Consider the following 14,683-nt stretch of genomic DNA (forward strand, 5'->3'; position numbering starts at 1 on the left):
ATCTGTAGAAGTTTGTGAGGGTTTTAGGGGCCAAGCCACATTTTTTCAGCCTCTTGAGGATGAAGAGGTGCTGTTGTGCCTTCTTCACCACACTGTCTGTGTGGGTGGACCATTTCAGATCGTCAGTGATGTGTACGATGAGGGACTAGAAGCTTTTCACCTTCACTGTGGTCCCATCGATGTGGATAGGGGCGTGCTCCCTCTGCAGTTTCCTGTAGTCAACAATCAGATACTTTATCTTGTTGACATTGAGTGAGAGGTTATTTCCTGGCACCACTCTCCCAGGGGCCTCACCTCCTCCCTGTAGGCTGTCTCGTCATTGTTGGTAATCAGGCCCACTACTGTTGTGTCATCTGCAAACTTGATGATTGAGTTGGAGGCGTGTGTGGCCACGCAGTCATGGGTGAACAGGGAGTACAGGAGGGGGCTGAGCATGTACACTTGTGGGGCCCCTGTGTTGCGGATCAGCGAAGTGAAGGTGTTGTGTCCTACCTTCACCACTTGGGCGCAGCCCGTCAGGCAGTCCAGGACCCAGTTTCACAGGTCGGGGTTCAGACCCAGGTCCCCGAACATAATGATGAGCTTGGAGGGTACTATGGTGTTGAATGCTGAGCTATAGTTAATGAATAGCATTCTTACATAGGTATTCCTCTTGTCGAGATGGGACAGGGCAGTGTGCAGTGCGATGGCATCGTCTGTGGATCTATTGGGGCAGTAAGAAAATTTAAGTGGGTCTAGGGCAGGGGTGGGCAACTCCAGTCCTCGAGGGCCTGATTTGGTGTCATACTTTTTCTCTATCTCTAGCAAACATAGCTGATTAATCAAATTGCATTCTAAATTGAAGATCATGATTAGTTTATTATTGGAGTCGGGTGTGTTACCTGGAGCTGGGGCAAAAAAGTGACACCAATCAGGCCCTTGAGGACTGGAATTGCCCATCCCTGACCTAGGGTATCAGTTAAGTTAGAGGTGATATAATCCTTAATTAGCCTCTCAAAGCACTTCATGATGACAGAAGTGATTGCTACGGGGAGATAGTAATTTAGTTCAGTTACCTTTGCTTTCTTGGGTACAGGAACAATTGTGGACATCTTGAAAGCAAGTGGGGACAGCAGATTGGGATAGGGAGAGATTGAATATGTCCATAAACACTCCAGCCAGCTGGTCTGCGTATGCTCTGAGGACGCGGCTAGGGATGCTGTCTGAGCCAGCAGCCCTGTGAGGGTTAACATGCTTGATGTGTTTGAGCCAATCAGTTGTGTTGTGACAAGGTAGGGGTGGTATCCAGAAGATAGTCCTATTTGGTAAAATACCAAGTCCACATGAAGAACAGCTCAAATAAACAAAAAGAAATGACAGTCCATCATTACTTTAAGACATGAAGGTCAGTCAATTCCCAAAATGTCAAGAACTTTGAAGGTTTCTTCAAGTGCCGTTGCAAAAACCATCAAGTGCTATGATGAAACTGGCTCTCATGAGGACCGCCACAGGAAAGGAAGACCCAGAGTTACCTCTGCTGCAGAGGATAAGTTCATTGGAGTTACCAGCCTTAGAAATTGCAGCTCAAATAAATGCTTCACAGAGTTCAAGTAACGGACACATCTCAACATCTACTGTGCAGAGGAGACTGTGTGAACAGGCTTTCAAGGTCGAATTGCTGCAAAGAAACCACTAATAAAGGACACCAATAATAAGAAGAGACTTGCTTGGGCCAACAAACATGAGCAATGGACATTAGACCAGTGGAAATCTGTCTGTCCTTTGATTTGATGTATTCAAATTTGACATTTTTGGTTCCAACCCGAAAATCTTTATGAGATGCAAAGTTGGTGAACGGATGATCTCTGCATGTGTGGTTCCCACCGTGAAGCATGGAGGAGGTGGTGTGATGATGCTTTGCTGGTGACACTGTCAGTGATTTATTTAGAATTCAAGGCACACTTAACCAGCATGGCTACCACAGCATTCTGAGGCAATACACCATCCCATCTGGTTTGCGCTTAGTGGGACGATCATTTGTTTTTCAACAAGACAATGATCCAAAACACACCTCCAGGCTGTGTAAGGACTATTTGACCAAGTGATGGAGTGCTGTATCAGATGACCTGGCCTCCACAATCATCTGACCTCAACCCAATTGAGATGGTTTGGGATGAGTTGGACCACAGAGTGAAGGAAAAGCAGTCAACAAGGGCTCAGCATATGTGGGAACCTCTTCAAGACTGTTGGAAAAGCATTCCTCATGAAGCTAGTTGAGAGACTGCCAAGAGTGTGCAAAGCTGTCATCAAGGAAAATGGTGGCTACTTTGAAGAATCTCAAATATAAAATATATTTTGATTTGTTTAACACTTTATATGTGTTATTTCATAGTTAGCAGACAAGATTTGCTTAGAATTCCGTGGCATTATTTTATAGTATGAAGAATACAAGTGAACCAAGCTGAATAAAATATACTGTAGACACCTTAGGAAAGCCACAGAAAAAGGAATCTGGTTGATATCCCTTTCAATGGTCAATAGGGATGCATAGGAACATAGAGCTTTCAAAATAAGAGTCACTTCCTGATTGGATTGTTCTCAGGCTTTCGCCTGAAATATCAGTTCTGTTATACTCACAGACAATGTTTTTTACAGTTTTGGAAACTTTAGAGTGTTTTCTATCCTAAGCTGTCAATTATATGCATATTCTAGCATCCATCTGGTCCAGAGAAATAGGCCGTTTACTTTGAACGTTATTTCCAAAAATAAAAGTAGTGCCCCCTAGCTTCAAGAGGTTAAATGTCTTACGTCGGCCAAGGTGAAGGAGAGCCCACAGTCCTTGGTAGTGGGCAGCGTCGGTGGCACTGTGTTATCCACGAAGTGGGCGAAGGTGTTTAGCTTGTCCGGGAGCAAGACGTCGTTGTGCGCTACGTGGCTGGTTTTCCCTTTCTAGTCCCTGATTGTCTGTAGACCCTGACACATACGTCTCTGTACTGACATTTTGCCTGTTTGTCTTATGTAGGGAATAACAACAGTGTTTCTATTCAGCCATATTCCCAGGCACCTTGCCATGGTTAAATGTGGTGGTTTTCCCTTTCAGTTTTGCAAGGTTTGGGATAGGTTTAAAACATTACATTCGGGCACTCATTACAAAGGGTTAAGAAAAGGGTTAAGGTTTGGGATAGGGATAAAACCCAAAATTAAAAAACAGTGTCCACTACTGAGATCAAACATGTGAGATAGTGATCCAGAGTCATGGGATTACGCCCATCCACAACCCTAGTCTACCGGATGGTAATAGTGCTCACTGTTGCCCCTAGTGGCCAGTTTGGAAGGCATTTCCCGATGTTTCGTCCAATTTCGACCTCAATCTTGAATGACCTAGCTGACAGAATAGCTGGTGGTGTTAATTTAATTAAGGTTCGTCATTAGAGCTACAGCCCACAAACCTGCTGTGTGCTTCAAGACTCAAGAATACCCACTCAATCACTGATGCAACACACTGTTACAGAGGTTCGTACACAAACACAGGCACTCACACAAAGCTCTTCAAAGCTTCATAATCAAAAACACAATTAGTGATGATGAGCAACAATTGATGCCTGTGGCACTCGATTAGCTGAATGTTTCTCCACACCAATAGGGCTGAAAAACCATAGCAGCTCTATGTAGATGTAGGATCTTCATTTCAGCCACTTTGTTACAGCAGGAAAATAATCCTGCAGCAACAGGAAATGTGAATTATTATGTGAAATATAATGACTGGAACAATCTTGTAGGGGTTGATACATTTTTCATTAGGGCAAACCAAGTCTGTCATTTTAAAGTGGAAATGACAAACTTTAGAATCCCCTTTAAACCTTGAATACTCTTCAAGTTTGCATTTCCTGCTGTGCAGGAACCTTATCAATGATCAAAATAGATCCTACATCTGTAGCTGTACCATGGTAATAGCACAGTAACATCTTAGTAACAGTGACCCACCTGTTGGGCCATTAGTGCAGCCAGCTCGGGGGGTACAGGCAGAGGCTTGGCCCCGGGGATTGGGTCAGAGATGAGCAGGTTGCCCTTGGAGCCGTGGTGAGTGTGGGAGCCGGAAGCCAGGGTGCCCCCTGTAGAGGTCATCTGCTGAGCCAGGAGCATGGCACGGTCAGGCAGCTTGGTAGGGTCAGCACACGCCTGCTGCCATGCTGGGATCTTTTGGGCTAGAAGGTCCTTACCCTGGAGAAGAGTGGTAAATAAAAACAAAGGGAGAGAAAGGTGAGACAGGTGAAAGGTGAAAGGTGAGACATTGTGTCGGGATGAGATAGGTGAATATAGAGATGTTCTGGTGATGGAAGAGGAGTGATTAACAAGGTGTTCCTTTGAACCCACTCAAAAGGTAAGTGATGTGAGGTATGTGTATTTAAGGAGATTTATCAGAAGACTATAGGGTTATAAAGATCAGGAGAAACTGTTAAACAAATCGTTATACTGTGAAAGGTTCACTGATTGAGAACATAACTACATTATCACATCCCAGAGAGAAAGAGAGAGAGAGAGGAGAGAGAGAGCGAGAAAGAGAGCGAAAGAGCGATAGAGAGGAGAGAAAGAGAGAGAGAAAAAGAAGAGAGAGAGATAGAGAGAGAGAGCTTCACCTCACACCCTCTGCCATATCACCAAACCAAGACATCTTTCTTTCTCGGCTCTGACAGCTCTTCTACGGTATCTATTGGCTGTGGAGCTGAAGCAGCCGTTTCAGCACAAAGCTGTCCACCAGCAGCCTCCCAGGATTATAACACTCAAGGCAGCCTGCGACACCATCTGTAGCCTCTAGGCCTTTCCTCCAGCTCTCTCCTCAACTCTGGGTTTCCTGCTCTAGCTTAACTCTGATCAGTTTTATCCTCACATCCACTCGTTAAAGCTTTCTGAGTTTAACACAGGCTGTAGTACTCAGCAGGGTTGCCAGATTTCTCCATAAACTTAAACACTCTTAGAACCCTGTTTTCTTTGGCTGTCCCCATAGGAGAACCCTTTAGTGTTCCATGTAGAACCCGTTTGGGTTCCATGTTGAACCATATGTTGAAAATGTTCTACATGGAACCCAAAAGAGTTCTAACTTGAACCAAAATGATTCTACCTAGAACCAAAAAGGGTTCTTGAAAAGGGTTCTCCTATGAGGACAGCAAAAGAACACATTTAGGTTCTAAATAGCACATTGAGTGTGCCCATTGATACCAAATACCAATTACATTTGTTTGACTGTCAGACAGTATTTATCCAAGTGACATATCTCCCGAGTGGCGCAGTGGTCTAATGCACTGCATCTCAGTGCTAGAGGTGTCACTACAGACCCTGGTTCAATTCCAGGCTGTATCACAAATGGCTGTGATTGGGAGTCCCATAGGGCGGCGCACATTTGGCCCAGCGTCATCTGGGTTAGGGCTTGGCCGGTGTAGGCTGTCATTGTAAATAAGAATTTGTTCTTAACTGACTTGTCTAGTTAAATAAAGGTTCAATTTAAAAAATATATCCTTCAATCTTTGTTACTATTTGTCTCTCTGTCCATAGCGTACATAAATATGTCTACCCTTGTTGTCTTCCTTATCGCATTCTGTGTACCAATCAGAGTGCTCGTCCTTGGTCTCTCTCTGTTGGTGGACCGGATAGCGGTGCCAGAAGGTGACTAAGCTCCCAGTTGGCAGTATTGCCTAGGTAATGTACCGTGTCTTGTGTGCGTGGTAGTGTGGCCTGTGGAGCACCTTGCCAGAGAGATGATATAAACTCCACTGGCAGATGGTCTGCCTCTTCATCTTTCATCTCAATACATTTCTTCAACCTGCTCGTTTCGGTTCCCCTGCTCCTACTCATTCACCTTCATTATGGCTGTCTTATACATGGAGGGCACGACCATACCATATTAAGTTGCAGCGTTCTACAGAGTGGACTAGAGAGAGAGAGAGAGAGAGAGAGGGAGAGAGAGCAAGAGAGAGAGAAAGAGAGACTGACAGACAGAGAAAGAGAAAGGGAGACAAAGACAGAGAGAGAGGGAGGGAGAACCTGTCTGAAGAGTGGGTCCTCTCTCACCCACTCGTCCTATGTGACTCACACAATACGCCCTCAATCGTTCTGTCTTTGTCTCCCTACAACTTCTTTTCATATACAATCTCTCGTTCTCCATATTTCCCTTTTCACCGAGTCTTTCGAAATCGCTTCTAAACTAATTCTCTCTCCCCCTCCTTTCTTTCTCTCTATTCCTCTTTCCCTTGGTCTCAAACTCTCTCTCTCTCTGCTCTCTTTCCCTTGGTCTCAAACTCTCTCTCTCTCTGCTCTATTTCCCTTGATCTCAAACTCTCTCTCTCTCTGCTCTATTTCCCTTGATCTCAAACTCTCTCTCTCTCTGCTCTCTTTCCCTTGATCTCAAACTCTCTCTCTCTCTCTCTGCTCTCTTTCCCTTGATCTCAAACTCTCTCTCTCTCTGCTCTCTTTCCCTTGATCTTGATCTCAAACTCTCTCTCTCTGCTCTCTTTCCCTTGATCTCAAACTCTCTCTCTCTCTGCTCTTTCCCTTGATCTCAATCTCTCTCTCTTCTTTTTTTTCTTCTCTCTCTCTCTCTCTCTCTCTCTCTCTCTCTCTCTCTCTCTCTCTCTCTCCACCCCTTCCCTTCATATCCTCTCCTCCTCTCGCTTTCCACTGCTCAGTCTTTCAGCATTCTCTCACCCCCCTTCCCCTCCTCTTCTCCTCACTCCTCCTGCTCTCCTCCACCTCCCACTGCTCAGTGTCTCAGCTCCCTTCACCCCCCCTTCCCCTCCTCACCTTTCTTCTCCTCCACCTCTCCTCCTCTCTCATCCCACAGCTCAGTCTATCAGCTCCCCTCATCCCCATCCCCTCCTCTCCTCCTCGCCCCCATTCCCTCCTCTCGTTTCTTATCTTCCCCCACCTCTCTCAGTGCACTGCTCAGCCACTGCTCAGTCACTAGATAGCACCTTCTAGACAGTGTAGGGTGGAAAAATGTCAGTGCTCCCTGCCTATTCCCTTCGGATCTTAACCAGGAGAGTTTCCAACCCTAGGTACAGAAACTGTTGACACGTAGATGAAAAGGGAAAAGTCAGACTTTGCTCACTTTGCTGTGGTAGGAGCTGCTGTTCTTGGCCACGGCACACTGTCTATCCACCAGGAAACAGTACCTCCTCCTCTCCTCTGACAGTGCATTCTTGTAGCCCTCTGCTGTGTACTGGTCCAGGTCACTCTGCTTGCTGCTGATGGTCTCAACATACTGAGGAGAGAGAGAGAGGAAGGGAGGATCATGGGGACGGGATAGGCAGAAGCCATAAGGATAGCATATCATGAAGTTGCCCCTAAGTCTAGAATCTTGACACCGATCTAAGGTCAGTTTTGTGTGTGTGTGTTTATGTCTCAATGGTTAAGGTTAGTATTATCTTATTTCCTAGACACAGTATGTACTTAGGAGCAACATTTGTGTCTGTTTGAATCTTCCCACCTAAAAGGATTCAAGATGTGTGGACCTAGAATAAGGTGTCAGCAGCTAAACCAGTGGGGACAATATTGACAGAGAATAGCACATAAACATTCTATATATACTGATTCACTGCTAAACAATGAATGGTACACAATGGAGCACTAATTCCCCAGTGGTACACAATAGAGCACTAATTCCCCAGTGGTACACAATGGAGCACTAATTCCCCAGTGGTACACAATGGAGCACTAATTCCCCAGTGGTACACAACGGAGCACTAATTCACTAGTGGTACACAATGGAGCACTAATTCCCCAGTGGTACACAATGGAGCACTAATTCCATAGTGGTACACAATGGAGCACTAATTCCTCAGTGGTACACAACGGAGCACTAATTCACTAGTGGTACACAATGGAGCACTAATTCCCCAGTGGTACACAATCCAGCACTAATTCCATAGTGGTACACAATGGAGCACTAATTCCCCAGTGGTACACAATGGAGCACTAATTCCATAGTGGTACACAATGGAGCACTAATTCCTCAGTGGTACACAACGGAGCACTAATTCACTAGTGGTACACAATGGAGCACTAATTCCCCAGTGGTACACAATCCAGCACTAATTCCATAGTGGTACACAATGGAGCACTAATTCCTCAGTGGTACACAATGGAGCACTAATTCCCGAGTGGTACACAATGGAGCACTAACTCCCCAGTGGTACACAATGGAGCACTAATTCCATAGTGGTACACAATGGAGCACTAATTCCCCAGTGGTACACAATGGATCACTAACTCCCCAGTGGTACACAATGGAGCACTAATTCCCCAGTGGTACACAATGGATCCCTAACTCCCCAGTGGTACACAATGGAGCACTAATTCCCTAGTGGGACACAATGGAGCACTAATTCCCTAGTGGTACACAATGGAGCACTAATTCCATAGTGGTACACAATGGAGCACTAATTCCCTAGTGGTACACAATGGAGCACTAATTCCCTAGTGGTACACAATGGAGCACTAATTCCCTGCCTGATTAGAACAAAATGGCCAATACATTAAAGTCATTAGTCATTAAAGCAATAAGGCCTGAGGGAGTGTGGTATATGGCCTATATAACACGGATAAGGGCTGTTCTTACCCATGACGCAATGTGGAGTGCCTGGATACAGCCCATAGCCCTGGTAAATTGGCAATATTTCACAAACCCCAGAGGTGCCTTATTGCTATTATAAACTGGTTACCAACGTAATTGGAGAGGTAAAAATAAATGTTTTGTCATACCCGTGGTATATGATCTGGTATACCACGACTTTCAGTCAATCAGCATTCAAGGCTCGAATCACCTAGTTTATAATGTAGCATTAGTCGCTAATGATGTTAATGACACAGAGCCCAGCCTAAGACAAGAACAAATTGAGTTCATCCTTTGTTACCATAGAGGTACAATTAGACTCGTCCTGAAAACTTTGTTATCCACACAGTAGTCATCAACAACCAGACAAAGGCATAACAACAAAAACCTTGTTGAATACTTGACTAAAATCTTCCACAAAAACACTTGTGGGGCTCACATCAGGGAGACACAAACACGCCCACACATAAACGCACGCGCATCATATACACACAAACACGCACACATACACAGGGGTCGCAGATAGAAATGTCAGCCCCATTACAGAACTCATTAAGGCAATGTGAGCAGGTGTTTACTGAAAATTCACAGCTTCCCATTTACTGCTCCCCACACTGCTACCCTGGAGCTTTCTGTTTCCCTTTCATCTCTCTGTCCCTCCCCGTCTCCCTCAGCCCCTCAGAGTGATGCACAGTCAGAGATGCTGTATGATACCTGCATGAAGATACTATCCACTTCAAAGTGTTTCTTCTCTGAGAATGTTACACAATATGATCCCTCCCTCCCACATTGTTACACAACAGGATCCCTCCCTCCCACATTGTTACACAATAGGATCCCTCCCTCCCACATTGTTACACAACAGGATCCCTCCCTCCCACATTGTTACACAATAGGATCCCTCCCTCCCACATTGTTACACAATAGGATCCCTCCCTCCCACATTGTTACACAATAGGATCCCTCCCTCCCACATTGTTACACAATAGGATGCCTCCCTCCCACATTGTTACACAATAGGATGCCTCCCTCCCACATTGTTACACAATAGGATGCCTCCCTCCCACATTGTTACACAATAGGATCCATCCCTCCCACATTGTTACACAACAGGATCCCTCCCCCCCACATTGTTACACAATAGGATCCCTCCCTCCCACATTGTTACACAATAGGATCCCTCCCTCCCAGATTGTTACACAATATGATCCCTCCCTCCCACATTGTTACACAACAGGATCCCTCCCTCCCACATTGTTACACAATAGGATCCCTCCCTCCCACATTGTTACACAATAGGATCCCTCCCTCCCACATCGTTACACAATAGGATCCATCCCTTCCACATTGTTACACAATAGGATTCATCCCTCCCACATTGTTACACAATAGGATCCATCCCTCCCACATTGTTACACAATAGGATCCCTCCCTCCCACATTGTTACACAATAGGATCCATCCCTCCCACATTGTTACACAATAGGATCCATCCCTCCCACATTGTTACACAACAGGATCCCTCCCTCCCACATTGTTACACAATAGGATCCCTCCCTCCCACATTGTTACACAATAGGATCCCTCCCTCCCACATTGTTACACAATAGGATGCCTCCCTCCCACATTGTTACACAATAGGATGCCTCCCTCCCACATTGTTACACAATAGGACCCACCCTCCCACATTGTTACACAACAGGATCCCTCCCCCCCACATTGTTACACAATAGGATCCCTCCCTCCCACATTGTTACACAATAGGATCCCTCCCTCCCACATTGTTACACAATATGATCCCTCCCTCCCACATTGTTACACAACAGGATCCCTCCCTCCCACATTGTTACACAATAGGATCCCTCCCTCCCACATTGTTACACAATAGGATCCCTCCCTCCCACATCGTTACACAATAGGATGCCTCCCTCCCACATTGTTACACAACAGGATCCCTCCCTCCCACATTGTTACACAATAGGATCCATCCCTCCCACATTGTTACACAATAGGATCCATCCCTCCCACATTGTTACACAATATGATCCCTCCCTCCCACATTGTTACACAATAGGATCCATCCCTCCCACATTGTTACACAATAGGATCCATCCCTCCCACATTGTTACACAATAGGATCCCTCCCTCCCACATTGTTACACAATAGGATCCATCCCTCCCACATTGTTACACAATAGGATCCATCCCTCCCACATTGTTACACAATAGGATCCATCCCTCCCACATTGTTACACAATATGATCCCTCCCTCCCACATTGTTACACAATAGGATCCATCCCTCCCACATTGTTACACAATAGGATCCATCCCTCCCACATTGTTACACAATAGGATCCCTCCCTCCCACATTGTTACACAATAGGATCCATCCCTCCCACATTGTTACACAATAGGATGCCTCCCTCCCTCATTGTTACACAATAGGATGCCTCCCTCCCACATTGTTACACAATAGGATGCCTCCCTCCCTCATTGTTACACAATAGGATGCCTCCCTCCCTCCTCACCATAGTTGAACCATCAGCGATGACATGACTACACAGTGTGACTGTGGCCTCCGCTTTCGGTAACGAGCCTAATGACTCAGAGATGATTAAGAAGAGGTGACAAACACACAGACGCCCAGCCGTTCCTTTATTCTCTCTCATCTGTGTGTATGTAGACTGATTACAGAGAAAGGAAAAACACTTTAGGAGTTTAATTAGCTTTCAGTGCAGCAGGTTGATGGAACGACAAAGAGGATAATGTTCTTTTCAATTAAAATGGGGTTCTTTTCATCTGCGCCGTTAGGGGTGGGTTTCAGGGGCTGCATCCCCAAATGCCTTTGGCCCACCTTTTTTTGATGGTTTAAAAAAAATGCGGGGGTGTGCTTTAGGACCATGCAGATGCCTCGGAACAGGCGGGCAGGCTGTTTTTATTCTGCACGCAGCGGTTTCTAAAGCCAGTGTGGCATGTTGAATTTGTTTTCTTCCTTTGAATTTGGCTGGAGCATGTGAACGGTTTGGGCCATTAGCTATTATGACCCCCAAATGAAAGTTAAGCCTCTCAGGAACATATATGTGCCTTCCCCTCCCCTCTACAACGTTTACAAGTTACACAAGACTCATTAGAAGGGACTTTGACAAAAAATAGCACAGAATGGCTGGGGGAAAGGAATTGAATGCAATTGTGATATTTTTGCTATGAATTTGGCTCCCGCCTTGGAACAGTTTGGGCTATTAGCAAATATGACCCCATTCCTGAAAGCTAAGACTCTCAGGAACACATCTTCTGTTCTAAGAAAGATGAAATACACAATAATTGCCTGATGATCTTCCTTCCTAAAATGTTAGGCCTCACTCTCTCCTTAGGCCTCACACCCCCGTATCTGAGATACCTACTGCAGCCCTCATCCTCCACATACAACACCCGTTCTGCCAGTCACATTCTGTTAAAGGTCCCCAAAGCACATACATCCCTGGGTCGCTCCTCTTTTCAGTTTACTGCAGCTAGCGACTGGAACGAGCTGCAACGAACACTCAAACTGGAGTCATCTCCATCTCTTCATTCAAAGACTCAATCATGGACACTTACTGACAGTTGTGGCTGCTTTGCGTGATATATTGTTGTCTCTACCTTCTTGCCCTTGTGCTGTTGTCTGTGTCCAATAATGTTTGCACCAGGTTGTGTGCTGCTACCATGTTGTGCTGCTACCATTCTGTGTTGTTGTCTTAGGTCTCTCTTTATGTAGTGTTGTGGTGTATCTCTTGTCGTCATGTGTGTTTTGTCCTCTATTTCTATTACATTTTTAATCCCAACCCCCGTCCCCACAGGAGGCCTTTTGCCTTTTGGAAGGCTGTCATTGTATTTTATTTATTTATTTAACCTTTATTTAACTAGACAAGTCAGCTAAGAACAAATTCTTATTTACAATGATGGCCTACACCGGCCAAACCCGGAAAACGCTGGGCCAATTGCGCACCGCCCTATGGGACTCTCAATCACGACCGGTTGTGATACAGCCTGGATTTAAACCAAGGTGTCTATAGGGAGACCTCTAGCACTGAGATGCAGTGGCTTAGACGGCTGTGCCACTTGAGAGCCCAAACTCACGAGCTGCCTATGTTCAAAGAGGAAGAGGCAAAGTGAGAGAGCCCACTCTCGCCAAATTCTGTCTAGAATAAGTCCAATGCATTTCTATGGGCATAATATGCAGACTTAAGTTAGTCGCCTGCATTCCCGCATGTGGGACAATGACACCCATTGTTAGGGTAGAGATGTGAGCATCTCGTCATTATACTGTATACAGATCTCTGGTTTCAGCCTCTCGCGAATTAGAAAGGAAAGTTGGTGGGTGTACAGTGCTCTGTTAGATTGCTGGCTTCCCCTAAAGTAAATCCATGTTTTGTCCAAATTATATAATTACCCCTGTCTAAATAAAAACATTCAAAATACTTCACCAGAGAGCATGACTTAGCCACAGAAGATCATTAGCCTCTTAAAAACAGACAGTTGTTTCAAATCACAAGTGTGTAAGCCTACGCCTATTTGGGAAGCCCGCAATTTGGGTAGTGTTCGTGGCAATAGGTCTAGCTGATTGAGTTGTGGCTGTCAGTGAAAAGCATCTAAAATATATGTGTTAAGATATTGTGTCTTGAGTATAATTTCAAACGTTACAACAAGAAGATAGGAAGGGGTGTGTGGCGAAGCCATGGCCTGTCTCGCTCCCGAATGCATGCACTCAGTTCTCCAGAATGAACTCAGCTGGCTCCCGACAATTCTTGGATAATAATTGTTTCATTCTGTAAATTGTTTGGCCTTTTATTTTTTATCAATTCCCCATTACATATGTCACCAGTAGGCCTAGTAATTTTACCTTTAATCCATGTCATTTGGCTACATACATTTCTGTTAATGCATGTATTAATTGCAGTCATTTATCTGGCCTGCTGCGTGCAAATGTAGGAGAGTGCCGATTTGGCAATGTCTGATTTCTGATTGTCTTAACTCACCAAGTCCAACACTAATAAGCTGAGCCTCTCATCCATTTTTTTCTTCACCTCACATATCGTAAACAAAGTCTGTTTTTTTAACATCCATGATAGCTCCTCAGTATTTGAAAAATCTTTCCAACGCTCCTTGTCTCCCTAATCACCAAGCCTCTGTGTGAAAAATCTAAATATCATCATCTGATGATCCCATATATCCAGTGGAAACTTCATAAAAAACAGCTGTCTGTACCGAGCTAACTGGTGCGGGAAACTCTGAAGGTTGATACTATGTTGCAAGTTCGCTAGCGACAGCTTCTGGCCGGACCCATTTGATGATTTGATATAATGTTGCACTTCACCAGCAATATCTCAAGTCAAAGGGAGGCAGGGAGGCAGAGTAGAGAGATGAATGTGATTGAAAGAACCAGAATTTTCATCAGGATATTTTCTACTGTTTTTATTTGTCGGCTTTAGGCCGATGTATTTTACTTAGTTGACAATGGAAGTTATAGGCCTACAGCTACCTCTCTGAGTTCTATGTGCTCATTTATTTAGCTGCCATTGGACCACAGTGTATCAATATGTCCATATGGCAGAGGCTGGTGCTCTCGCCTTAGTTGAATTCAATTTTTATGATTGACCACGGGATAATTTGGGCTCCCGAGTGGCACAGTGGTCTAAGACACGGCATCTCAGTGCTAGAGGCGTCACTACAGACTCTGGTTCGATTCCAGGCTGTATCACAACCGGTCGTGATTGGGAGCCCCATGGGGTGGCACACAATTGGCCCAGCGTCATTAGGGTTTGGCCGGGGTAGGCCGTCATTGTAAATAATAATTTGTTCTTCATTGACTTGCTTAATTAATTAAAGGAAAAATTATGATTTTGAGAAACAAAAAAAATCATCATAACTGTCATGCAGATCGCTAGAAATGGTAGGCTAAATTGCAAGCTTCCCAAACTCACGAACTGCCTATGTTCTTTACTATAACATGCATTGAAAAAAATCTGTTCTCTCCTGTTGCAACAAGCATCTCTCTCTCGCTCTCTCTCATCTGTCACACGTTTCTGATGTGTGATGTACAGTGTACAGGATGATACGCTGTGT

At 45.0% G+C, this 14,683-nt stretch overlaps 1 protein-coding gene across 4 annotated transcripts in view; it reads right to left on the reverse strand.

Moving 5' to 3' along the window:
- The window catches only part of LOC115112985 (brain-specific angiogenesis inhibitor 1-associated protein 2-like), a 181,574-nt gene that overhangs the window by 30,511 nt on the left and 136,380 nt on the right, over window positions 1–14,683 (reverse strand). For all 4 annotated transcript variants that reach the window (XM_065012692.1, XM_029640123.2, XM_065012691.1 and 1 more), the window contains 2 exons: window positions 7,082–7,234; window positions 3,964–4,200 (listed from right to left, as the gene is read on the reverse strand). In XM_065012692.1, the coding sequence (XP_064868764.1) occupies window positions 3,964–4,200; window positions 7,082–7,234 (390 nt within the window). The remainder of the gene's footprint in view (window positions 1–3,963; window positions 4,201–7,081; window positions 7,235–14,683) is intronic.

The sequence above is a fragment of the Oncorhynchus nerka genome, linkage group LG28 (genome assembly GCF_034236695.1).
Source record: "Oncorhynchus nerka isolate Pitt River linkage group LG28, Oner_Uvic_2.0, whole genome shotgun sequence".
In the NCBI taxonomy this organism is placed as follows: domain Eukaryota; kingdom Metazoa; phylum Chordata; class Actinopteri; order Salmoniformes; family Salmonidae; genus Oncorhynchus; species Oncorhynchus nerka.